Source organism: Oncorhynchus nerka, linkage group LG8 (genome assembly GCF_034236695.1).
Source record: "Oncorhynchus nerka isolate Pitt River linkage group LG8, Oner_Uvic_2.0, whole genome shotgun sequence".
NCBI lineage: Eukaryota > Metazoa > Chordata > Actinopteri > Salmoniformes > Salmonidae > Oncorhynchus > Oncorhynchus nerka.
This window is the reverse complement of record NC_088403.1, coordinates 27787382-27810576: the sequence shown is the minus strand read 5'-3', so window position 1 is coordinate 27810576 and position 23195 is coordinate 27787382. Positions and strand designations below refer to the sequence as shown.

Here is a 23195-nt window from a genome sequence, read left to right as displayed (position 1 = left end):
CCATGCCGGAGTCCTTCTTGGTTCCGTCTGAGATGATCTCCACATGGTCCCCGTCCACGTCGTAGCTGAAGAAGTCATTCAGGTACGTCTTTGACCTCTGACCTCCGAACACATACAGACAACGATTCCTCTGGAGAAAGGAAGGGGGGGATGAGAGAGAGAAGAGCAAAATCTAGTTCATAGTTCATGCCAACACTGAATGGTTTACATTCTTCTGTGAAACAAGATAATAGTCTGAACAATTTTCCTTGGCTTCATAAACGTCCTGAGAGTAAAATTGGTGCATATTTGTTCTGTTATGTCTTTTGCTTTCTCTAAAAACACAAAACAGAAAGCGGTGAATTCTGAATGCTTCAGTCATGATTGTGTGGGTATTGATTTGTTTCGGTCAATAAATCATTCTGGTGTTTGTGCTGAATTCTATAAAGAATGTCACTGCAATGTTGCCACATTGTGTGTTGATATGTGTGAGTGTATGAGCACAGTTCAGCAACATCCAGGCAAACATTACCCTAACATCAACACCAGTCATGGTACTACTCCCATAACTCACAGTGTGGAAGAGCATGCAGTGTCCGATGCGTGACTGGACATCCTCAGGCCCAGCGTTGCAGGAGTCTTCTCTGAGCAGGCTCCAGGTTCCGGCCTGGCAGTGGAAGGCATACAGCCCACTGAACTGGGGCTCGGACGTCCTACTGTCCTCCACACTGCCGTTACACATCAGAATCCGACCACCAAACGTATATATCATGTGCTTCTCCGAGTCCATACACATCTATAAGGAGAGGAAGGATGAGAGAAAGGGAGAGAAAGATTGGGTACGAAGAGAGAGTCATGAGTTTCAACATTTGGATTTCAGTGTTGGGCTTAGAGCAGTGGAAAAAATATGCAAAAATCCTTGGCATTTACAGATCAATTTTTAGCTTAAAAAGTGGGAAAAGAGGAAAATATGTCAAGACTATAGCCGGCTAAGCCTTCATCATCAGTGCTCTGGTCTCACCTCCAGATGGCTAAGTGGACCAATTATTTAACCAAAAAAAAAAAACTCTGTAACCTATTTTTAATGAGGCCCAAAGTGTTTAAATTCACTCCTAGCCAGTTTGGTCCAGTTTGGACTTGTGTGTGATACAGCTGTGTGAGGGGCGAGATAATGGGGTAACCTGGTGGTCAAAGACGAGCTTGGGCCCGCCGTCAGCTGACGTGTCCTCGCTGAGCAGTGTCCAGGTGTTGGCATCGACGTCGTAGCGGTAGAAGTCACTCTTCAGAGACTTGCTGTTCCTTACGCTGGAGTCTAGGTAGCGGCCGAGTGTGTAGATCTGCCGCCGCTGGCTGTCGATGCACATCTTGTGACAGGACCGCGCACTGGGACCACTCTGGGAGAGGACAAGGGGGGGGGGGGGGGTAAGCCATCACACCAACTATCTATAAAATAGGAGAATGAGACGACTCGGCCCCCTGCTCCCATGTGGTGACTTCGTTGCTACCATTTACTGAACGTTGGTTGATATCCAGGTCCTAATAAGAAACATTACGCATTTGTTATATTTTCCTATAGTGAAACTTTCAAGTATTATCTTCATTATAATCATCCGTTAGATAGACATTACCTTCACCTTGACCATCATGATCATTTCTATAAACAATTTAGTGTTCTGCACATTAAGCAGCTGTAACAATCAGTATGGACCATTTAACAGTGTTGTTCTGTGTCACCATAACTCCTCTTTTCCACCATCCTTCTGTCTTTCATACATCTTGCTCTCTCACCTCCTTCTCTGTGTCTCTGGAAATGCAGACCCACTGGTTCTCCTGAACACTGTAGGCCCAGAAGTCAGCCAGGTCCTGTGTGCCGTCCCAGCCCCCAAAAAGATACACCGTCTCTGTAGGAAACAGGGAGCCAACGCTGGTCAACACCTGGGATGCATTCAACATGACTGAACTACTCTGGTGCCTATACTGAAACACCAAGAAGAAGACTACTGCAAAGCAAAATGGTCCTGAAACTATCCCTTCACACTCAAACCTGTATACTGGTTGAAAATGGCAGATTTGGTCACTGATAAGCACTATTGGAATGCAGTGGCTATACAGTAACATGCTGTACAAGACGTCAGAACTCAGGGTCTCCACTACAGAGCTGCATGGAATTCAACAGGCGTTGTAAACAGCAGTTAAGCGCAACAAGAAGATACACCCGCCCCTCTCGCTAATTGGGCTACTTTTGCACATGTTTAATCAGAGAGGGGAATATTGTAGATCAAGAGAACTTGATTTGTTTTGAAAGATGAGACGTTGATTATAAATACTGCTTTGATGTCATACAAGCAAACCACACACCCACAGGTCCAAATGTGCGCTTTGCTTTTCCATATGACGAAATTCAAGTCCTTTACATTATCAACGTTTATGATCGCTATATTTGATGTACAGTTACAAGGATGACATGGCATCATACCCTGGGTCATTTTTATCAGAAGGAGCCCGTTTGTCACATTCTGAAGAAAATTAGCAGCAGAACACGCACCTGAATGTACTCAATAATCCATTCTATGCACACCAAAATGACTATCCTTTTCTCTGAAAAGTGCCGTATGAAAGCCTAACACGAAGATAGTGTTATATAACTTAGCTAGTCATGTTGGCAAGAGAATAAGCTTTCAAAATTGTGCCAATCTGACACAGAATGCAATTTATAAATGGACCAATTCTGGATTGCGAAAACAATAATTGTGTGATGGGGATGGAGGGCCTTGCTTGCTTCAATTCTTCAACGGTACAGCTAGGAGAGCTAAATAACACACCTAATAGTTGAAAACTCTTTCCTTGAGTCATAAAAGTGAATTGAAATGATTTAGTAACTGTGCACACTTCGGAGAGCTGTGTGGCCACTTCCATACACCAGTTAGACGTCTTAATCTAACGCTTGACTGCTGTGTCCTCACCTTTGGTCCGATAATTTCCCCTTTCAATTGCTACCATGAGTGTAAAGGGTTAAGGAATAGAAAAAGGCTATTCAAGAAAAACTTAGACTACATACTGCCATACTGAGTGCAATCATGAGAATTCTGGGAGGAAATCATCACTTCAACTGTAGTAAACAGAGAGTTACATTCCATTCCAGAAGTCCTGAAGAACCCCTGAATTGAGTAGCTTGAGTGCATAATTAACACAGCGGTGCACAGGTTCAATGGGCCGTAACCATGGCAAATCAGCAGAGCAGCACACAGGGGTAATGTCTGCATGGCGTGCAGACTGTGTGGAGGTTTTTGTAGGTTGGGGGGGGGGGGGGGTTACTCTAGGTCATCTGGATTGGCCAAAAACACAGTACTCAGTGTCTGGGGGCCTGAGAGACAGACCAGTGAGATGCAAGGCTTCTCACAGCCTGTATAAACACCTGCACAATACAAGCCTTTGTCTTTACAAACCCCTACAGGCAAGTAAGCCACCAAAACATTACAGAGCACTAAAATAACCACTGTGTCTTCTACAAAACAGCTTTAAAAAGGCAATAATATGTCTTACACGCCCACAGCAGTAGAAATCCACTTTTTCGAGTTGAAAGACGATTGCAAGAGCTTACCAACGACGTTGGACAACACAAAGTCAATAAGTCATTGTTTTAATCAAAGTAGAATATATTTGGGCTTGAAGTGACAACCCCAAACTGCCCACTTCGTGCCAATGCTGTGTCCTTTCCTATGAAATGACGTGCACACGTTTCATTTCAGGGCTGGGTTTTACATCAAATGGTACCACCCACCAGCATTGCATTGTTTATTAATCAGAAACACCTGCAAAGTTTGCAAGTCGTAACTAAGCTGAGCAATATAGAGAATATTTGGCTACAATGACATTTGAAAACATTGTCAGTTCCGGTCTGGTTAATGGGTTGGGTCTCTCACAGACACCAATGCAACAGCAGCTGGGTCTGGTCTACTTACTTCATTGACTTTTATTGAACCAGAAAGAAAGAAAAACAGTGAGTGGGGTGTCTCGCGTCCTCTTCCTTCTCTGGCTACAGCTTTTAACCATAGGCAGTCAAGTGTAGGCTGAGCCATGGCGCAAATTAAAATAGGGGGTACAAATTTATGTTTTTGCACCTCCACTATCCATTCATTGGATAAATTGTCAACTTGCACTTATTTAGAATTGCGTGTGATATGATTGCATTTTGGAATCACGCTCCCTGCAAGATGAATGGTTTTGAACACACTCCACTGCTTTGATTGGTGCTGCTAGAAATCAAGTGTCCACGAACTTGTTTATCTAGCTTGTGCTGTTGTTACATCAAGTATTAGTGTTTTGTGTTCGATGCGCTCAGGGTGTTGTTACATATCATTTGCGGCACGCAGTCATTGTAGCCTATCATTTCACCTCCACTAGCTGTGAGGTTTCCCCGTGTCCATTACAATGTAGAAAAATGTGTCTCTAGTCCACACCGTTCAATAGTTGGCAGGAACGCAACTTTGGTCTTAACCAGTTGGATAAACACTCCAAACAGCCTACTCAACCGCTCGGAGGCATCCACATGGTCCTAAAGCACACCGTTGCCTCGTTTTGTATCACATTCTAATGATAAAACTGGAGGGGAAAGTGAAAGTCGCACCCCTGTTAGGCTATCCATATTACCAGAGCGTCATCTTATTCTTTCCATTTCTATGGCAGATTCCCAGCCACAATTTATGAACAATGACAAACCTTTGGAGATACAATAGATTGCAAAGACACTGCTTTACCCTATCCACCTGTGGCAAAGTTTTCCCTACATTCTTATGACAAATCCAACTCCAGAACCAGCCATAGCCTAGCTGCCTAATCTTTTGAATGCAGTGTAGCAACAGATAACATTAGTTAGCCGAATTAGGTTAGCATGCTAGCTAGCTACACTGACAGCTGTTGGTGCCCTACTTGTTGTTATTTGTCCACTCCACGTGGAAAGCACCCACGGCATTCCCACCCCCAATTCTTGAATATGCATTAGCAGCCTGCGTCATTCTGCAGAGGTGGAACCTAAACGTCAATTTCTGCTAAAGGACCAGAATGACATCGCCCTCTGGTGGGGGCCTTTAAGGCCAGTTTGTAAAACACATTTGGAAGAGGAAGAATTCCAGTTGAAGTAATCGGCGACATTATAGGGGGTGTTGTCTAGGTGTGGTTTTAGCAGGCATGCCTCACCTGTCTGAACATCGATGACCATCTGATGACCCCCCCTCATCCCTGGTCTGTTGTCATCCTCATTACCTGGAGAGAGCGATGGGAGCAGGAGAAAGGGGTTGAGGGAAAGGAGGGAATAAGATGTAGGTGATGGATGGGAGTGTTGAAAGAAAATAGAGGAGCAGAAGAGAAAGGGGGGGTGGGGGGAAAAATTGATTAATCGCTATAGACCGGTAATGTACAGCATACCATAGCATTTTGTTAATGAGAACACATTTCCTACTTGAGTAGTTTGTCTCACTGTTCATGTCATCTGGGCTTGGCTCTTGGGCGGTTGTACCTTTGTTACTCTTGGGGATGATCTGACTCCATCTTGGCTTGTACTCTTGCTGGCTGATGTACTGGTTAAATAAACCGTCTACAGAGGAAAAGGTCAAACACGGGAAGATTGTCCAGATTATTTTAGCCAGGAGATAGAAGTGAATAGTTTTGTTACCTTTTTAACCTCAAAAAGAAAGGATGATGTCAGGATGACATTGCCACGCCCTGTGGTTTCAAATCAATCTGATAAAATGAAAAGGTAATGTATAGATACATGGATCTATAGTGTAAATAATAAATCACTATGGTATCCACTGAATTTATGAGCTAAATATAAGCCGAGCTAGGTTTTAAGTTCTCAGTCATGGGATGGTAGAGGTCTGTAGTTAGTATGATGATTGAGGTCATGTAGTTGTATTGAAGTTGATGTGTACAGGGCAGTAGGTCCAGCCCCCATCGGTCTTTCTGAGGAGGTGTGGGTGTCAGGACCTTTGACGGCTTTGTCGATGAGCTCCTCACAGGCATCAAAGTCTCCCCGGAGTACCAGGCGGTCGTGGAGGTGTGTCAGCATTTGGTGTTCCAACGCGATGCGTGTCTTCTTCTGCAGCGACTCAAAGGCCTCTGTGTAGTTATGCTGCCGGAAGTGCTTCAAGCACAGGCGGATCGCTTCCTGTTCCCGGTACTAGAGGAATACAGGGGAGGGGCCAGTGGGAGGGAACACACTGACTGTAATATTGGCTCCATCTTTGTTCAATGTTTTTCATCACAAATGTTATACTTCATATTATAAACTGGGTGGGTCGAGCCCTGAATGCTGATTGGCTGAAAGCTGTGGTATATCAGACCGTATACCACAGGTATGACAACAACAAAAATGTTTTACTGTTCTAAATATGTTGGTAACAAGTTTATAACAGCATTAAGGCACCTCAGGGGTTTGTGGTATATGGCCAATATACCATGGCTACGGGCTGTGTCCAGGCAATCCGAGTTGCATTGTACCTATGAACAGCCTATAGCCATGGTATATTGGCCATATACCGCACCTCATCGGGCCTTATTGTTTAATTATAAACTGGGTGGTTCGAGTCCTGAATGCAGATTGGCTGACAGCCATGGTATATCAGACCGTATACCATAGGTATGAGAAAATATTATTGTTACTGCTCGAATTACGTTGGTAACCAGTTTATAATATCAATAAGGCATCTCTGGAGTTTGTAGTATATGGCCAATATACCATGGCTAAGGGCTGTATCCAGACACTCTGCAAATACCACACCCTCTCTGGCCTTATTGCTTAAGTAACACACTCTCCCTTAACCAACTGTGTATGTGAGCGTCTCAGAGGCAGGCTCACCTTGCTGTACCAGTTAAGGCAGGGCTGCACTACATCAGGTTCCTCTATGCCATGCAGCTCAATGTACCAGATACTGAAGTTAAAACTGGGCCCCCAAGACATCAGTGGCACTGAGAGAGACAAAGAGAACGGTCTATAATTTAAGTCATCAACTATTTCACCAGTTTGACTTATTTCCATCTCCAGCCATGTAGCATCCCTTCACTCTAATCATTTTCAAGCTGGACAGAGTCTGTACAACACGTAGGCCCAAGCCTTGGGCCCCATTCCATTTCCAAACTCACCTATTTTAACAAATCTGCAGGGAAACATCTGTTCGTCGATCTTGTGTTTCAAGGTGAAGGTCTCCTTGTTGTAGTCATTCTTCAGGCCACTGCAGAGGAATAAATATGGTACAGACAGGAAGGTAGGTTATTTATACAGTAAAGAATAACACTTCACTGTCCCTCTGCCCTCACCCATTACCTGGACAGGAGTTCTGTCATGTTCTCTTCGCTCATCCCACCAAACACTTTGAACTTCTTCAGGTTGCACACGTGAGTCTTCTCATACTTCCCAAAGGTGATGCTTTGAACGATCGCTGGCCTTTCCATTTTCAACATTAAATACTGGAGGGAAAATAGAGGGGAGAATCTGATCAGCGGTCTCTCACAATAACTCATAACGCAGTGTCCGATCTATATTATCAACACATGACACTGCAGTTTTCATTCTACTGCTCTCCGAACGTGTTTCACAACACTGCAGATGGCACAGACCGCAGAGGAGAACTGCTGTTCACAGGTCATTGGAGTGGTAACTAGCCTGGGCATATCTGCTACCGACAGGACAGGGCACTGGCCTGAGCGCTCTGGGAGAGACAGAGGGGATAGAGCAGCACAGATGGAACATCGATTAAATCTGCTTTGCTGGAAACCAGGCAACCCACAATCCCTGGAGACCCATGTTTCTACAAATCCTGTAGGTTTAAATGGCTGTGTGAGTGAGCAATAACCATCCACTACCAGAGTGCATCTGCTGGGCTTACTAATGGGTCCTCTGATACGGTTCCATCTTCAACAATTTTCAACAATAATAAAGGCAGACATATTGCATCTCATTAGGTTATCGCCTAGGGTACATTTAACACAGAGGGATTACTCCTAGGCTTGGGTATATCGATCTTTCTTTTCCAAAACAGTCCTGTTCCGTCACCTAAAAACATGGCACACTTGATAATGAAAAGACCCATATCTCAATGATTTGTCGTTTCTTGTTGCCACAGAAACCATTATAAAATATTTAAATGAAAAGACTCCGTCTTCATTTATTGAATAAAGAAAATAAGCTTTGCAATGGGGTATAGCTTTATCATTTGTTCAGTATAATTATTTTCATGGCTTTACCTCTCCACAACCTCCATCTCTTTGAAAGGATAAAAGGGGTTGATGAGAGTTCAACATCTTTATTGTGTGAAAAGTATTTGACTTAGATGCAGTGGAGTTTTGCCTCTGCCACACTTGAATGTCTAGCTTAGGTGGTTAAGACAGACATGCTTAGTTTCCTCTTGCAGCAAAAACAAACTTTCAATTTCCTCTGCCCGTAACCACAACACAGTCAAACACGCTACGCTGGGCAACATCCTATTCCCAAAAGTGCAAATGCAAGATGCATACTGAAGATGCGTGCGTTGTCAGCTGACACTTCAATGGGGCAGAAGTCTGTGGATTTTATGACTGGATGGCCAGATAGCAGTTTCTTGTCATTGTTGGTAGCTATGTGGGGAATCGTAAGTGACTCGTTTCAACTAGTTTAATATTTTTCTTGAACTATACCACGTCTTGTTTTGAGGTGTTTTGCCTGATTTCATGTCAATGCTAAAAAGGCTCAAATTCACTAGCTAGCTATCCAACAAGTGTAACAATGTATTTGAGAGGCAACATGTGCACATTGTGCAAATGTATTTATGTTTTCAATAAATTCTGGAGACTAAATATAGTTTACATGTCGTCAATCTAAGCCAACGCAGTCTGTTTTGCCCCATAGTTGAATGCTTTTGTTGCTAGACAACCAACCCGTCTATTAGGCGCTACTATTTTGCAGACACCAGTGAATTGAGAACACGGATGTTGTATGCAACTTGGCACAGACCCTCTACTGAAGAGCCCCATCCCAAGACAGGTAATGCACAAGGCATGGAAGGTGTGTGAGTGACAGGTAGGCTTGAGTATGAGACAGTCTATGTGGGCGGGGCACAGCAGACGTTACCTGTGGAGGGTAGTTGCTCTCAGACGACCACCTGGAGGACTGGTCATTGGGTTTGTCCACCAAGATGTTTCTACACACAGAAAGGGAAAGATGGGAGAAAGGACATGTTTCAGCCAACATGCAACCATTTGTTGTGAGCAAAGGGATAGGGTAATATCCATGTCAAAAGGACCCATGAGCACCACATGTGCGGGGAGTTCATAGCAGCATATCAAATTGGGAGTCAAAAAAAGCTAAGCGTGTATATTTTGGGCATAGAAGGCATAGATACATTTTCAACCATTTTCCATCTTAAAAATTAGGCATAAGTACTGGCTTTGATTTCTGGTCAAACAGAAGGAAAATGGGTCTTCGATGGATTCTCTGGTACTTTCGTATAGGCAAAAGTGGTCCCTGAAAATTGCATACTACGTCACATGTATGTGCAACATGTCACTGCTCTCTCACTCGCTCTGCCGTGCGGGTATCTTGTACCGTTGTGTATCTTGCTAGCTGTCTCATATGGTGAGGGGCTGAAGCTCATTGGTTGAACACAAATTGCTAGGGGGCAGATCCACTTGGGGGAAAATAGCGCAGCACAGCTTCCAGAAAAACAGTTCCTTTCGAACTAGGAATTTCGTGGCTAATTGAAGTGAGACAGTGATTCTGCATGTATGAACTAAACATTGACACATCTAGCCCAAAGCAGGAGGTTTAAGTAGTTGCCAAGGTACCGGAACATGTCTTTAAAAAGGTATTAGAAATACATCAAAACACAATAATATTATTGAAGTTAAGAACTTATATCAACACGCAATTAGTATAGGAGAAATTAAGCTTAAGAAACATTGCCTTGTGCCTTGTAATTCTGTTACCAAAAACACACATATCTTTAAGACAGCTTCTAATTTCTCTCCCGGGTATGACATAAAAAAAAAAAAATTTAATGTTAAACTTGTCTGAAAGCTCAAGACCCCAAATCCCCCCCCCCCTTGCAAAATAACATTCATTATCACTGTCACTGGTATTGCCAATGGAAGGATGCTGCTCTCTGATCCCATGTATTATACAGTAAACTGGCAACCTGTCATTCGGGGCACGTGGTGCAGAGGCTGCTTTGAGCCCCACATTTTTTGCATGTTATTGTGTCACATATCAGTTTGCAAACAATGTAGAAAAAAGTTAATAAAACCGCATACTTAAGGCAGCTCCAAAATGCAGGTGTTCATCCTAGTTCAGTGCTTTCTGTGGTGGTGGGGCAAGCCAGCAGAAAATATGGAGTGTTGCACCGTGATTGGCTCAGTGTTCTGTCACTCATGGGGACACACTACGTCACCGCCAAGTCTAAGAGTAGAGCTAGAAAATTCAAGCCCCCTGGGTGCTGCCATGGAGTTACATTTGAAGTGCCCATCCAAGAAGGCTCAAGGTCATTGGCCACAGATAAAATAACATCAAACCACATCTTATCTACAGTAGCTTTGACTGGACTGATTATGTCAACATCATACTTTCAAAATGTTAGCTGGCAATCATCATCATGAATCAAGTTGTCAATCTACTGGCAAATCCTTTTTAATCCTTGTCATATGAAGAGAAATAATGAAGAGAAATTAAAGGTAAAACGTATCGGTGCTCCTCGGCTATTGGACATAAACATTACACAAAAAGTTGGAAATCGCAAATTCAACAATGAATGGTTTAGAAGGAATCAGTGGCTAACTGCTAGAGGTCGACCGATTATGATTTTTCAACGCCGATACCGATTATTGGAGGACCAAAAAAGTCTATAACGATTAATTGTAAGAAAGCTAACGTTTCAGTTCCTTGCTCAGAACATGAGAACATATGGTGGTTCCTTTTAACATGAGTCTTCAATATTCCCAGGTAAGAAGTTTTAGGTTGAAGTTATTATAGGACTATTTCCCTCTATACCATTTGTATTTCATTAACCTTTGACTATTGGATGTTCTTATAGGCACTTTAGTATTGCCAGTGTAACAGTATAGCTTCCGTCCCTCTCCTCGCTCCTCCCTGGGCTGGAACCAGGAACACAACGACAACAGCCACCCTCGAAGCAGCGTTACGGATGCAGAGCAAGGGGAACAACCACTCCAAGGCTCAGAACGAGTGACGTTTGAAACACTATTAGTGCGCACCCCGCTAAACATTTCACTTCGGTTACACCAGCCTCATCTCGGGAGTTGATAGGCTTGAAGTCATAAACAGTGCAATGCTTGACGCACAACGAAGAGCTGCTGGCAAAACACACGAAAGTGCTGTTTGAATGAATGCTTACGAGCCTGCTGCTGCCTACCACCGCTCAGTCAGATACTTGTATGCTCAGTCAGATTATATGCAACGCAGGACACGCTAGATAAACTAGTAATATCATCAACCATATGTAGTTAACTAGTGATTATACAATAATTATACAATTATTACAACTTGGCTTACTGCATTCGCGTAACAGGCAGTCTACTTGTGGAGTGCAACGAGAGGCAGGTGGTTATAGCGTTGGACTAGTTAACTGTAAGGTTGCAAGGTTGGATCCCCCGAGCGGACAAGGTGAAAATCTGTCGTTCTGCCCCTGAACGAAGCAGTTAACCCACCGTTCCTAGGCTGTCATTGAAAATAAGAATGTGTTCTTAACTGACTTGCCTAGTTAAATAAAGGTGTTAAAAAAACACACACACCAAAAAAAAAAAATATTGGCCAAATCGGTGTCCAAAAATACCGATTTCAGATTGTTATGAAAACCGGCCATTCCGATTAATCGGTCGACCTCTACTAACTGCAAGCCTTGCAAAGCAATCAATATCCTGCTATTCAGTGGAGTGGCAGTGGGTCCCAAGTCCAAGATTAAGGGTTAGTAGTTTAAAATGATAAACATTCAACATTGGCCATGCTGTTAATGAAACATGATTTATGCTGCGCCCAAAACAACTGTTAACCCAGAACTGCAAAATCTGACTTCAGTGAGTTCAAGACAACTGGAAACTCTGGAAAAACGAGCGACGACTGGGAAGAAACGTTTTGAACTTTCATCCAACTCGGAATTGTGAAATTCGGAACTCGGGCCTCTTTCTAGAGCGACGACTTGAAGATCACTGACGTCGTCATGATTCACAACCCCCCCCCCCCTCCAGAGTTCCCAGTTGTCTTGAAAGCACCAAAAATCCAGAGAATGCCAGACTCGATGACAAAATTTGCCCAAAAGGACCGCCAAGCCACCTTCCTGTTCAAGTGAGCAAGGCACAACAAGATGAGTCCAAAAATGTATTGTATGCTGCTACATAAATGATGTAATATGCCAGGAAGATATGTATACCGTGGATAAGAAAGTAATACTAAGTGTATGTTGTGTTAGCAGCCCATGTGCCTCACCCTAATAATTTGGTCCATTTCCACCTCATAACTTAGCCTACTGTTCTGACTTGGTGGTGCACATGTAGCCTATAGCATGTTTCACAGAAATGTCATCATCATATCTTGTAAGAGCTTTCATTGTCTGCTTATATGCCCCCTTTATTTATCCTACGGGTGACTTGGTATACAGAGAGAATACTGAATTCTGTCTGAGCAAATGCTGAGCAAAGTGCTGAGCAAATAGTTATATTGACTACGTCTGTCCTAGCTCGCTCATTAATGTCTTAACAGAAATTACGGATTGCCTCTTATCCGCTTGTCGTGCAAACTATGGCATAAGGGGACATGTCAGTTGTCAGTAGAAAACACATTTGTTTAAGCAAGTCAGCCATATGAGCTGTTTTTTTTAAGGGCAGTAAATGAGGCTGAATGAACTGTTTCGCTGCCAGACAAGCCTCCACTGATAGCCAGGTGTAGCAGTGGTAAGGTGTTGGGACTGCTGTTGGAACTGCTTTATGTAGGTCCTAACAGTTTGTGGACACTGTCACCGTTAAAATGAATGTATTGTTTAGTGTTGCGTCTTTGCTGGCATGTATCCCTCGTTATTCCCCCCCCCCCCCACCAAGATTTACATGCTAAAACCGCCACTGATATAGCATCTCTTGCCATTGTGGCTTTAACCAAGGCACTTGCATCTTGAGCTGGCCTGAATGGCCACATACTCTTATAATCTCCAACTGGCACAGCCAGGTGAGGACTGACTGCCCCTCAGAGCCCGGATCCTCCCTAGGTTTCTTCCTAGGTTTCTGCCTTCTAGGGAGTTTTCCAAGCCAGCTTCATAGCTGGCCGTTTGGGGTTTTAGGCTGGGTTTCTATAAAAACACTTTGTGACATCTGCTGATGTAGAAAGGCCTTTTTAAATCAATTGTATTTAATTTGATTGACTTACCCCCCCAAAGTTAAATACTGCACCGATAGGCTCATGTATAAAACATGTGGTCTGTGGTTCACAGAAGTAACAAGTAAAGGTAGACCTACCAATTAGGTTAGTTGGTGTTTTTCCTGATATACATTTCAGTTTATGAATTATTAACGGATTAAAACTCGTAATACTGTTACTAAGTCAGAGTAGTCACAAACTACAGTTGGGTCACCTACTGTCCTCCCTTATGTTCAGCTCATTTGTTTCATTTTTCTGTCATCTGGTTGTCAAAGCAAGAGGGTGAAAACAGTCTGGACAACAAAAGGTTGAGTAACGTAGAGCACACTAGAGTAAGGTATAATGTACTGTACTATATGACACTACTGTACTAAACTCTACTGTACTGTAATTTGATGCCTAAACTTGTGAAACATAGACGTCCATGATTAGATCAGATTTGGTTCAGTCCGGACCAACCAAATTTGGTCGTGTTTGGGAGCGGAGCTCATTAGAATAATAGCCAGTGTGTCAAATAATACCTATATATGCAAAGGATGATATTGCATATTTCTACCTTTGTGTAGAACTATGCATTTCTATGTAGTACAGAGACCAATGATCAGGGTTCAGCGGTATCCAGATTTCCATACCATGCCTGTGCCATTCCGGGATAGACTGTATTACAGTAGTGCACGCAAGTTATGATTACATTTTTTCAAACATAAAAAACGCCCCAAAGAAAGTACTTGTTAGCAATCTGGTAAGTACAAAGTTCTCATAGCGGATGCTAGGTAAATGCTAACGAGCGCATGCAAATATTTACTACTTGGACAGACAACTCAGCTCAAAGATGCAAGCATCTTAAAACGCAGTTTGCAGCATGCGCAAAACAAATATTAGGCAGCAGGGGATTCTCTGCTGCTGCTACCAAGAAGCTTGATCTTGCAAGCTTAGTTAACATGAGCCATTTAGCAACATTCACAAGTTATGTAGCAAAACCCAGCTGAATTTATTTGGTATATCTTAAATAGTTCACTTAAAACTTCTTTGGGATAGGGGGCAGCATTTTCACTTTTGGATGAATAGCGTGCCCAGAGTGAAATGCCTCCTACTCAGTCCCAGATGCTAATATATGCATATTATTATTAGTATTGGATAGAAAACACTCTGAAGTTTCTAAAACTGTTTGAATGATGTCTGAGTATAACAGAACTCATATGGCAGGCAAAAAACCTGAGAAAAAATCCAAACAGGAAGTGGGAAATCTGAGGTTTGTAGTTTTTGAACTCACCCCGATTGAATACACAGTGGGATATTGGTTATGTTGCACTTCCTAAGGCTCCCACTAGATGTCAACTGTCTTTGGAACTTTGTTTCAGGCTTCTCATGTGATGAGGGACCGGATGGGAGTCCTTTGAGTCAGTGGTCTGCCTACAGCCTCGTTCTCAGTCACGCGCTTTCACTTGAGAGGTAGCTGTCGTTCCATTGCTTTTCAACAGACAATGGAATTCTCCGGTTGGAACATTATTGAACTTTTATGGTAAAAACATCCTAAAGATTGATTCTACACTTAGTTTGACAAGTTTCTTCGACCTGTAAATATAACTTTTTGAACATTTCGTCCGAATGGACCAGATCGCGCATTTGGATTTGTTTACCAAACGCCCTAACAAAAGAAGCTATTGGACATAAATGGACATAAATGATTGACATTATCGAACAAAACAAGCATTAATTGTGAACTGCGATTCCTGGGAGTGCATTCTGATGAAGATCATCAAAGGTAAGTGAATGCTTCTAATGCTATTTATGAATATGTTGACTACCCAACATGGCGGATCTTTCTTCATTCTGGTTTCTGGTTTGGCCCTGAGCGCCGTTCTCAGATTATGCTTTTTCTGTAATGTTTAAAAAAAAATCTGACACAGCAGTTGCATTAAGGAGAAGTGTATCTATATTTCCATGTCTAAAAATGGTATTTTCATCGACATTTATAATGAGTATTTCTGTGAATTCATGTGGCTCTCTGCAATATCACGGCATGTTTTGGAACAACTGAACGTAACACGCCAATGTAAAATAAGATTTTGGGATATAAATATGAACTTTACCGAACAAAACATACATGCATTGTGTAACATGAAGTCCTATGAGTGTCATCTGATGAAGATCATCAAAAGGTTAGTGATTAATTATCTCTCTATTTGTGCTTTTTGTGACGCCTCTCTTTGGCTGGAAAAATGGCTGGGTTTTTCTGTGAGTTGGTGGTGACCTAACAATCGTTTGTGGAGCTTTCGCCGTAAAATCATTTTTGAAATCAGACACTGTGGCTGGATTAACGAGAATTTTAGCTATAAAATGGTGCCTAATACTTGTATGTTTGAGAAATGTTATTTCTGTTGATTTGTATTTGGCGCCAATTTCATTGGCTGTTGGCGAGGGGTTCCGCTAGCAGAACAGGTTAATAGTTATAAGATATATAGCTGGAAAACATTAGTAGTGAATTTCATACATGTGTAACTTGATCACCACACTTAAGTTGCGCTGCAGGAGTGACTCACCATGCAAAGCTCCTATTTTGCTGTTGTGCTTCTTTAAAAACACACGTGTGCCTCAAACCACTGTTTTGCGAAACTAGTACTGGTAAGCTTTATAATTAAAAATTATATAACATGCGAAATGATGAATGCAATCTGCATTATCCATTGCTAGGGCTGGGCGGTATACCGGTATTGATGCACGGACCGGTTTGGGTTTTTACTTCACCTTCTATAACGGTATTTGAATGTTTTTGTTTGTTAAATGTGATACGCAGTGTGTAACGTCCATTTTTATAGTTTACTTCGCTACTTGAGTCATCTTTCACCACTGTCACTCTCCATCCACTTTCCACACAGACCAACATTTGCTGTCCCTTGACCACGAGACACTTGCGTTCAATCTGCATGGTCCATGCAGCATATGCAACAATGTTGATGACAACGATGCAGTTGTCACTTTGCTTCTTAATATAAACCTACTATCATTTTGTAATTACACTATTACCTTGTGTTTATTACATCTGAAAACTAAATGGACTGTGACCTGAATGGCATTCCTAATTTGTTCCGGCATTGGCCAGAGCAAATTAGGCCTACTGATGATGACCTCTCACATCCCTCATCATCATCAAACATGGAATGGTATTGTGACAGAGGCAGTGGTACTACTGTCTTCAAGGCTGCAATTACAAAGGCAGACCAAATCTGGGTTTTTCCCACTAATGGGTCTTTTGACCAATCAGATCAGCTTTAAAAAATATTTATGGGTAAGGACAAAATACCCATTAGTGGATTTTTTATTTATTTTTAGAATTGGGCTGCCTGTGTAAACGTAGCCCAAGACACATTTTCAACCTGTTCCAAGCTAATTCGTGCTGAAAATTGCAATTGCACGCGTTAAAAGAGCGGGATAATAAGTTCCATAAATAGCTGACTGTACAGACATTTCCTATGGTGTAAGGTTACCCAAGCAATGCCATAGAGACATACTAACGTTAGCTAGTTCTCCCTTTGGCTTTGCACGAACGGGTACAGAACAGTCAGACTAAACATGCCTACAAAAAAGTGTAGGTGAAAAAAGTAGCTATCTAGTATGATTAGTTAACTATTTAGCTAACTAGCTAATATAAAAAGTAATGAGTGGTTTTGGCTACTAACTTAGTGGTGGTGGCATGCTCGTCTAGTATGCGAGCTCGCTAACTTAACTAGCTAGCTTTTTTTTGCCAACTCGTTAGTATAGCTGTTAGATAGTTAACAATATCGGCTTTACAGTGCACGACAAAACGTCACACAGTACACAAAAATAATCAATTTAGCTGGCTATGCGTGCATTTTGTTTACTCAAGTAAATCTAACTAGCTAACGTTATCCCCGTTGCCTAACGGTGGAGTAGTTAGCTCGCAGTCAAGCTAGGCCGTGGAGAGACGATTCGATGCACTGTGGCAGTAATGAGACCGGCAGCCACGAAAACAAATATATACATGTGGTCAACGTATGTGTGCATTACTCACTCTGGTAAATATGTGGAGGAATAAGAGCTCCATTTAAAAACACTGAAGGAGATGACCCTGTTCTCTGGAACGACCGCCATCTTGTTGCAGAAAATGACAAGCAGCAAAGGCTCGAGTGACAGTTCTTAAAGAGACAATACACTTTAATTCGATTAATGCTTTTGGTTACATCGGTCAAGTTCAATAATAGACAAAACTGTTCCAAATATTTATGAGGACATGATAATGATTAGTGACCCTGGAAATGTGCAGGGAACACTTGGACCAAGTTATTTCAACCAGACTGCTTCCATTTGGCTTAGTGTTCGTGTGTGTGTGTGTTATCATCGCAATAGGTTTTTCCTGACACCTATTTTACCTGCAGATATAATATAGTTTAGAAACTTTTAGAAACTATTCAGTATAGGCTTGTCTCATTTGTTGCACGTTGAGACACTGAACAGCATCAATAGAATTTAGAATATGTTTGAAATACTGTATCTCTCAAAGATATGCAACCGGTATTACCTTACACAAGCAGGACTGATGTTTCCTCCTGTGTTTGGTTTTCCTTATCCATTTTTAACATAAGCCCATATCTTTTAGTTCCCAATGTGTTTCCCACCAAATTCCCGATGATGAGGATATCACAGGATAATAGAGTCACTGCTTCATGTTTATGTCATCTTCCCTGATGATCTCAGTTCCAGCCTGAAAGTCACAGGGTACATGAATCCTCATCACCCTTTCCAGTCAGCATGAGATAATAACTGCCCCCCTCCCCCTCCCCCTCACACACACACACACACACACCTCTCTCTTTCTCTCTCCGTGACTGTCCAACCTATGGGGCAATTACTGCACTGATTCGATCTTGATTTCTTGTTTCTAGTTTCTGATTATTTGTGTGGTTGTTTGACATTTTTCTGCACTGTTAGGAGCTAGTAAGACAAGCATTTTGCTGCACACGCTATAACATCTGGATAACTGTGTATGCAGAACAGTAAACTATTTAGTGGTTTACTATTAGGCTATTATATTATTGCAACAACAATAATCGTATTATAAATAAAGCCTCATATAATTGTACATCAATTACTGAAAACAATAAAAGCCATGACTTTCCGAGCGTCAACCAGGCTTTGATCATCCCATCTCCGTGTCAAATGCACCGGTGAATCATTTCCAAGTGGATTACCAGGAAGCTTCTTGATGTAAGAAATGCAAGACAATGTCATTTCTTCTAAGTGCACGAGCAGCACTTGGCACAGGAACCTTTTAATTTACCATAAATGGGATGGAGGGGCACTTTTTATTAGTGACTTTTTTTGTCCAAAGCACAGCGGACAAGGGTTTATTGAGTGACATTGAGAAGTATATATGCTACATTAAATTATGACTCCTTTTGTAAACTATTCTATTTAATTTTCACTTACTCAGTTAAGTATTCGAAATTTGGTAAAATTATAGGCTACATGTTTATCATGATAAAACATATATTAACCTATAGGCCTATCGACCACGAGGTCACTAGACACTGCATTGGTCCTATAATAGCAATAAATGCACCTGCTCATCTCATTCCTGAGTCATGGTCATGTTGATGTCATACCCTACACATGAGCTCATATGTGCGGGAAATAACTCACTATGTGAATCTTTTGGAGACTTATACAATTATGTAGGCTAGCTTATATTATATGGGCCAGAACTTGGACGCTGTAGTCTTTATTATGCGATTAATTGCTCATTGCTGTTTACCGAGCGCAGTGGACTTCCCCATGCCAAATAGTGACTGCGCATGGACTGGATCACGTGGGAGGTCCCTTTAAGTTTCCATTGAAAGGCTTGGCCATGTCACATGATGGACATGATATAATGAAATAGCAGGAAAACAGAGACCGAGTGTACCCTGAGCTGATAAAAAAAAATCTACGCACTCATCTGCATTAGCACCATCGCAATTGCCTCGGAGCAACTGGGGACCAAGTCGGGGACAGGGGCGGTCCAGAATACGTCCCCATCGGACGGGACATGTCTGTCGATTCGCGATTGTACCTGCAGCTATTAAGCACTTTTTGAAGGGAAAGTGCGTGTTTATTCCATCCATCGACCTGGGAGCGGAATCGGTGCTCATCTCACGTGAGTGAACTTATTTATATAATGTCCCAGATGGTTGATACGCAGCTGGGTAGAGGCACTGTTTCTCTATGCTCTTCTCAGCTGTCATTTCTGCGCGTTACCGCAGGTGCTTTCCGCGTGTTATTTTGGCGTTCTCGTGTTGATACAGCGGAGGAATCGCATTGTGTTCAGTGTTTTCTGTAAGTGCGTGATACGAAAATTCGCCCCTGCTTTTGTGGCTGAGCAGATTTAAAAAATAAATAAAAAAATCCAGATTTTTGCTCTCTATAGCTTTGCCAATGTCCGCATTCCAGTTTGTGTTGCGCATATTGAAGTTTAAGTAAGCTCGACAACTGAGTCTTTGCTTTCTACACATATTTGATAGCCTATTGAATGTGTGTTGTTTAAAAAATAATGCCTATAGGTCGTCCATCTCACCCACATCTTGAAGAATGGCACCGCAACAACACACAGACCGCTGTCTGGTCCAAGGCTAGAAAATATGAGCAATAAAATGTTTTGTTTAAACTAAAATTGAAGTCGCCACTATAGTCTGATTTTGCGTTCTCGAGACAGGTTATTTGGAGCTTCGAGAGGGCGGCATTTTTATGAGGACGCACTTTCATAACTTGTGATCTCCAATCGTCATCATTACGCAACATAAACAGAACATAACTACTCATCTTTATGAATTATAGCCTGTTGTGATGTAAAATATTGAGTAGCAAAATCATTCATAACCTGGTTAAAGTTTCTCTGTGAAATAATTGTAAAGTTCTAGAATTAACCAAATACTGGGCTATAGCATTGTGATTGGAGTAGCCTTTATATTTCCGATGCATGGAGAACTTTCCACTGTCAAATCGGAAACTGCGTAGCTGTAGGACCGTACGCCTTTGATACAGCCTATACCCGCCCTCCCTGTTAGCCTACAGGTGGGGCCAAATCCTTTATCAACATGTTCTACAGTCCCTCTGTCGGACAGGGACAGGATGTTAAGGAAATGTGGCAATAACATTCGACGTCACTGCCTTGTACAGTATGTCGGAGTAGTGTCAGGCGTTCAAAACAGGTAGGACCTCGAAAATCTCCGACTTCAGTGTGTTCATGATAACTGGGAACTCGAAAAAAAAAAAAAAAAACTATCTCTGGAAGGGAAAATCGTTTTGAAAGTTCATCCAATTTAGAATTCCAAGTCAGAATATTTCTTGACCTCGGATTTACAAACCTGAATATTTTTTATTTTATTTTATTGAACCTTTATTTAACTAGGCATGTAAGTTAAGAACAAATTCTTATTTGCAATGATGGCCTACCAAAAGGCAAAAGGCACTCCCGCATATATATATATATATATATGTATATGTGTGTCTAGATTAAATTTTAGCCTGCAGCTGTTATATGTGCTGAGAGAAGGATAGTGTAGCCATACTCCCAAGTACTTGTATGAGGTGACTACCTCAAGCTCTAAACCCTCAGAGGTAGTAATCACACCTGTGGGGAGAGGGGCATTCTTCTTACCAAACCACATGACCTTTGTTTTGGAGGTGTTCAGAACAAGGTTAAGGGTAGAGGAAGCTTGTTGGACACTAAGAAAGCTTTGTTGTAGAGCATTTAAAACAAAATCCGGGGAGGGGCCAGCTACTGTATAAAACTGTATATCACCTGCATATAAATGGATGAGAGAGCTTTCTACTGCCTGAGCTATGTTATTAATGTAAATTGAGAAGAGTGTGGGCCTAGGATTGAGCCTTGGGGTACTCGCTTGGTGACAGGCAGTGGCTGAGACAGCAGATTTTCTGACTTTATACACTGCTCTCTTTGAGAGAGGTAGTTAGCAAACCAGGCCAAAGACTCCTCAGAGACACCAATACTCCTTAGCCGTCCCACAAGAATGGAATGGTCTACTGTATCAAAAGCTTTGACCAAGTCAATAAAAATAGCAGCACAACATTACTTAAAATCAAGGGCAATAGAGACATCATTGAGGACGTTTAAGGTTGCAGTGACACATCCCTATCCTGTGCAGAAACCAGATTGCATACCAGAGAGAATACCATAGACATCAAGAAAGCCAGTCAGTTGATTATTGACACGTTTTTCCAACACTTTTGATAAACAGGGCAAAATTGAAAAAGGCCAATAACAGTTGGGATCAGCATGATCTCTCCCTTTAAATAAAGGACTTACCGCGTCTGCCTTCCAAGCAATGGGAGCCTCCCCAGAAAGGAGAGACATGTTATAAAGGTCGGAGATAGGCTTGGCGATGATAGGGGCAGCAACCTTTAATGAAGAAATGGTCTAAACCATCTGACCCAGATGTTTTTTTGGGGTCAAGTTTCAGGAGGTCCTTTAGCACCACAGATTCAGTGACTTCCTGCAGGGAGAAACTTTGTACCGGGGCAGGGGGAAAAGACGGAGAAGCATTGGGGATAGTCGCATTAGAAGGGGTGGGAGATGAGGAAATGTTGGACAGGCAAGGAAGCATGGCTGAGTCAAACAGGAACCCTGACTTAATGATGTGGTGATTAAAGAACTCAGCCATGTGCTTCTTGTCAGTAACAACCACATCATCAACTTTAAGGGACATGGGCAACTGTGAGGAGGGTTTATTCTCCAGGTCTTTAACCGAATATCACTGACACCATAATTTGACATTATTGTTTTCCGAGTTCCCAGTTCTCTTGAATACACAAAAAAAATACTTGCAACTGACTGCCTTTGGAACGCGCATCTCCATCCCCTTTGCACATATGTGACAAGACCTAGACAGACCAATGGCCAATTGATAGATTGTAACATTGCCCAGGCCAACTACATTTTATCATTGTTTTTGAGTGTGTATAAGAAAATAGCATATCAGTCCAGTCTAAATCTCTATCCATTCCATTTATCCACAAAAACTAGCCTAAGAGCCAAAACACAGGTGGCATGAACTCTCCTCCTGTCACAGCAGAGCAGGCTGACATCCCTCTGGACAGTATAAGAAAATATGCTTTCCTAGAGATGGGACTCTTTAACCCAGCACTATTAGGAAACACAGCCATAGCTGCAGGAAGTAGGGGTGCTGAGGGTGCTGGAGCGCCCTCCTAAAAATTCAGAATTAAAAATAGAAGAAGAATTAAAAAATAAAATAAAAATAGCACAGCACCCTCAAACTACTTCCCGTGGCTATGAACACAGCTATGAAAATGCTCTCATGTCCTGTCCTATCAGCAAAACTAGTAAGATAGTAATGTTCACATAGCTACATGCCTTTTTCCACTATAGTTTACAATTTTTGCTCATAACTCTATACAGGCTTAAGGCTGTACCTACTGCGGTCCATTGTCCATTTATGACTTTATCTGTTGATTGAGTCATTGCCAGCCTGAATCACTTTACATAAAAAGAGGAACCATTGAAGGACGTGGTAAATTTCACAGGAATCGAGCCCTTTTTCGTGTAACACCTTGGGGTGTGTGCGTGTCTGTGTGCATGTCTGTTTGTGTGTGTCACGCCCTGACCTTAGAGAGCCATTTTATTTCTCTATTTGGTTAGGTCAGGGTGTGATTTGGGGTGGGCATTCTATGTTGTTTGTTTCTATGTTTTGGCCGGGTATGGTTCTCAATCAGGGACAGCTGTCTATCGCTGTCTCTGATTGGGAATCATACTTAGGCAGCCATTTTTCCTTTTGGTAGTTGTTGGTAGTTGTCT

The 23195-nt window shown here is 42.1% G+C and overlaps 2 protein-coding genes across 5 annotated transcripts in view; one reads left to right on the top strand and one right to left on the bottom strand.

Moving 5' to 3' along the window:
* LOC115133077 (muskelin) overlaps positions 1-17503 on the bottom strand; it is a 29638-nt gene extending 12135 nt beyond the window's left edge. Inside the window, exons 1-12 of one of the 4 annotated variants that reach the window (XM_029665937.2) lie at positions 17400-17503; positions 9083-9152; positions 7301-7443; positions 7120-7208; positions 6836-6945; positions 5965-6157; positions 5438-5572; positions 5176-5241; positions 1768-1880; positions 1161-1373; positions 554-775; positions 1-130 (exon numbers count right to left, since the gene is read on the bottom strand). In XM_029665937.2, the coding sequence (XP_029521797.1) occupies positions 1-130; positions 554-775; positions 1161-1373; positions 1768-1880; positions 5176-5241; positions 5438-5572; positions 5965-6157; positions 6836-6945; positions 7120-7208; positions 7301-7443; positions 9083-9152; positions 17400-17479 (1564 nt within the window). In that variant the 5' untranslated portion in view covers positions 17480-17503. Of the gene's footprint in view, positions 131-553; positions 776-1160; positions 1374-1767; positions 1881-5175; positions 5242-5437; positions 5573-5964; positions 6158-6835; positions 6946-7119; positions 7209-7300; positions 7444-7593; positions 9032-9082; positions 9153-17399 lie in introns of those variants that run through there. The other 3 variants (XM_029665938.2, XM_029665939.2, XM_029665940.2) reach the window with 3 other exon arrangements.
* Positions 17504-19245: 1742 nt separating this feature from the next.
* Positions 19246-23195, top strand: part of LOC115133076 (uncharacterized) — a 56596-nt gene continuing 52646 nt past the window's right edge. The window contains exon 1 of the mRNA XM_029665936.2: positions 19246-19520. The gene's annotated coding sequence lies outside the window, so the exon portion shown is untranslated. The remainder of the gene's footprint in view (positions 19521-23195) is intronic.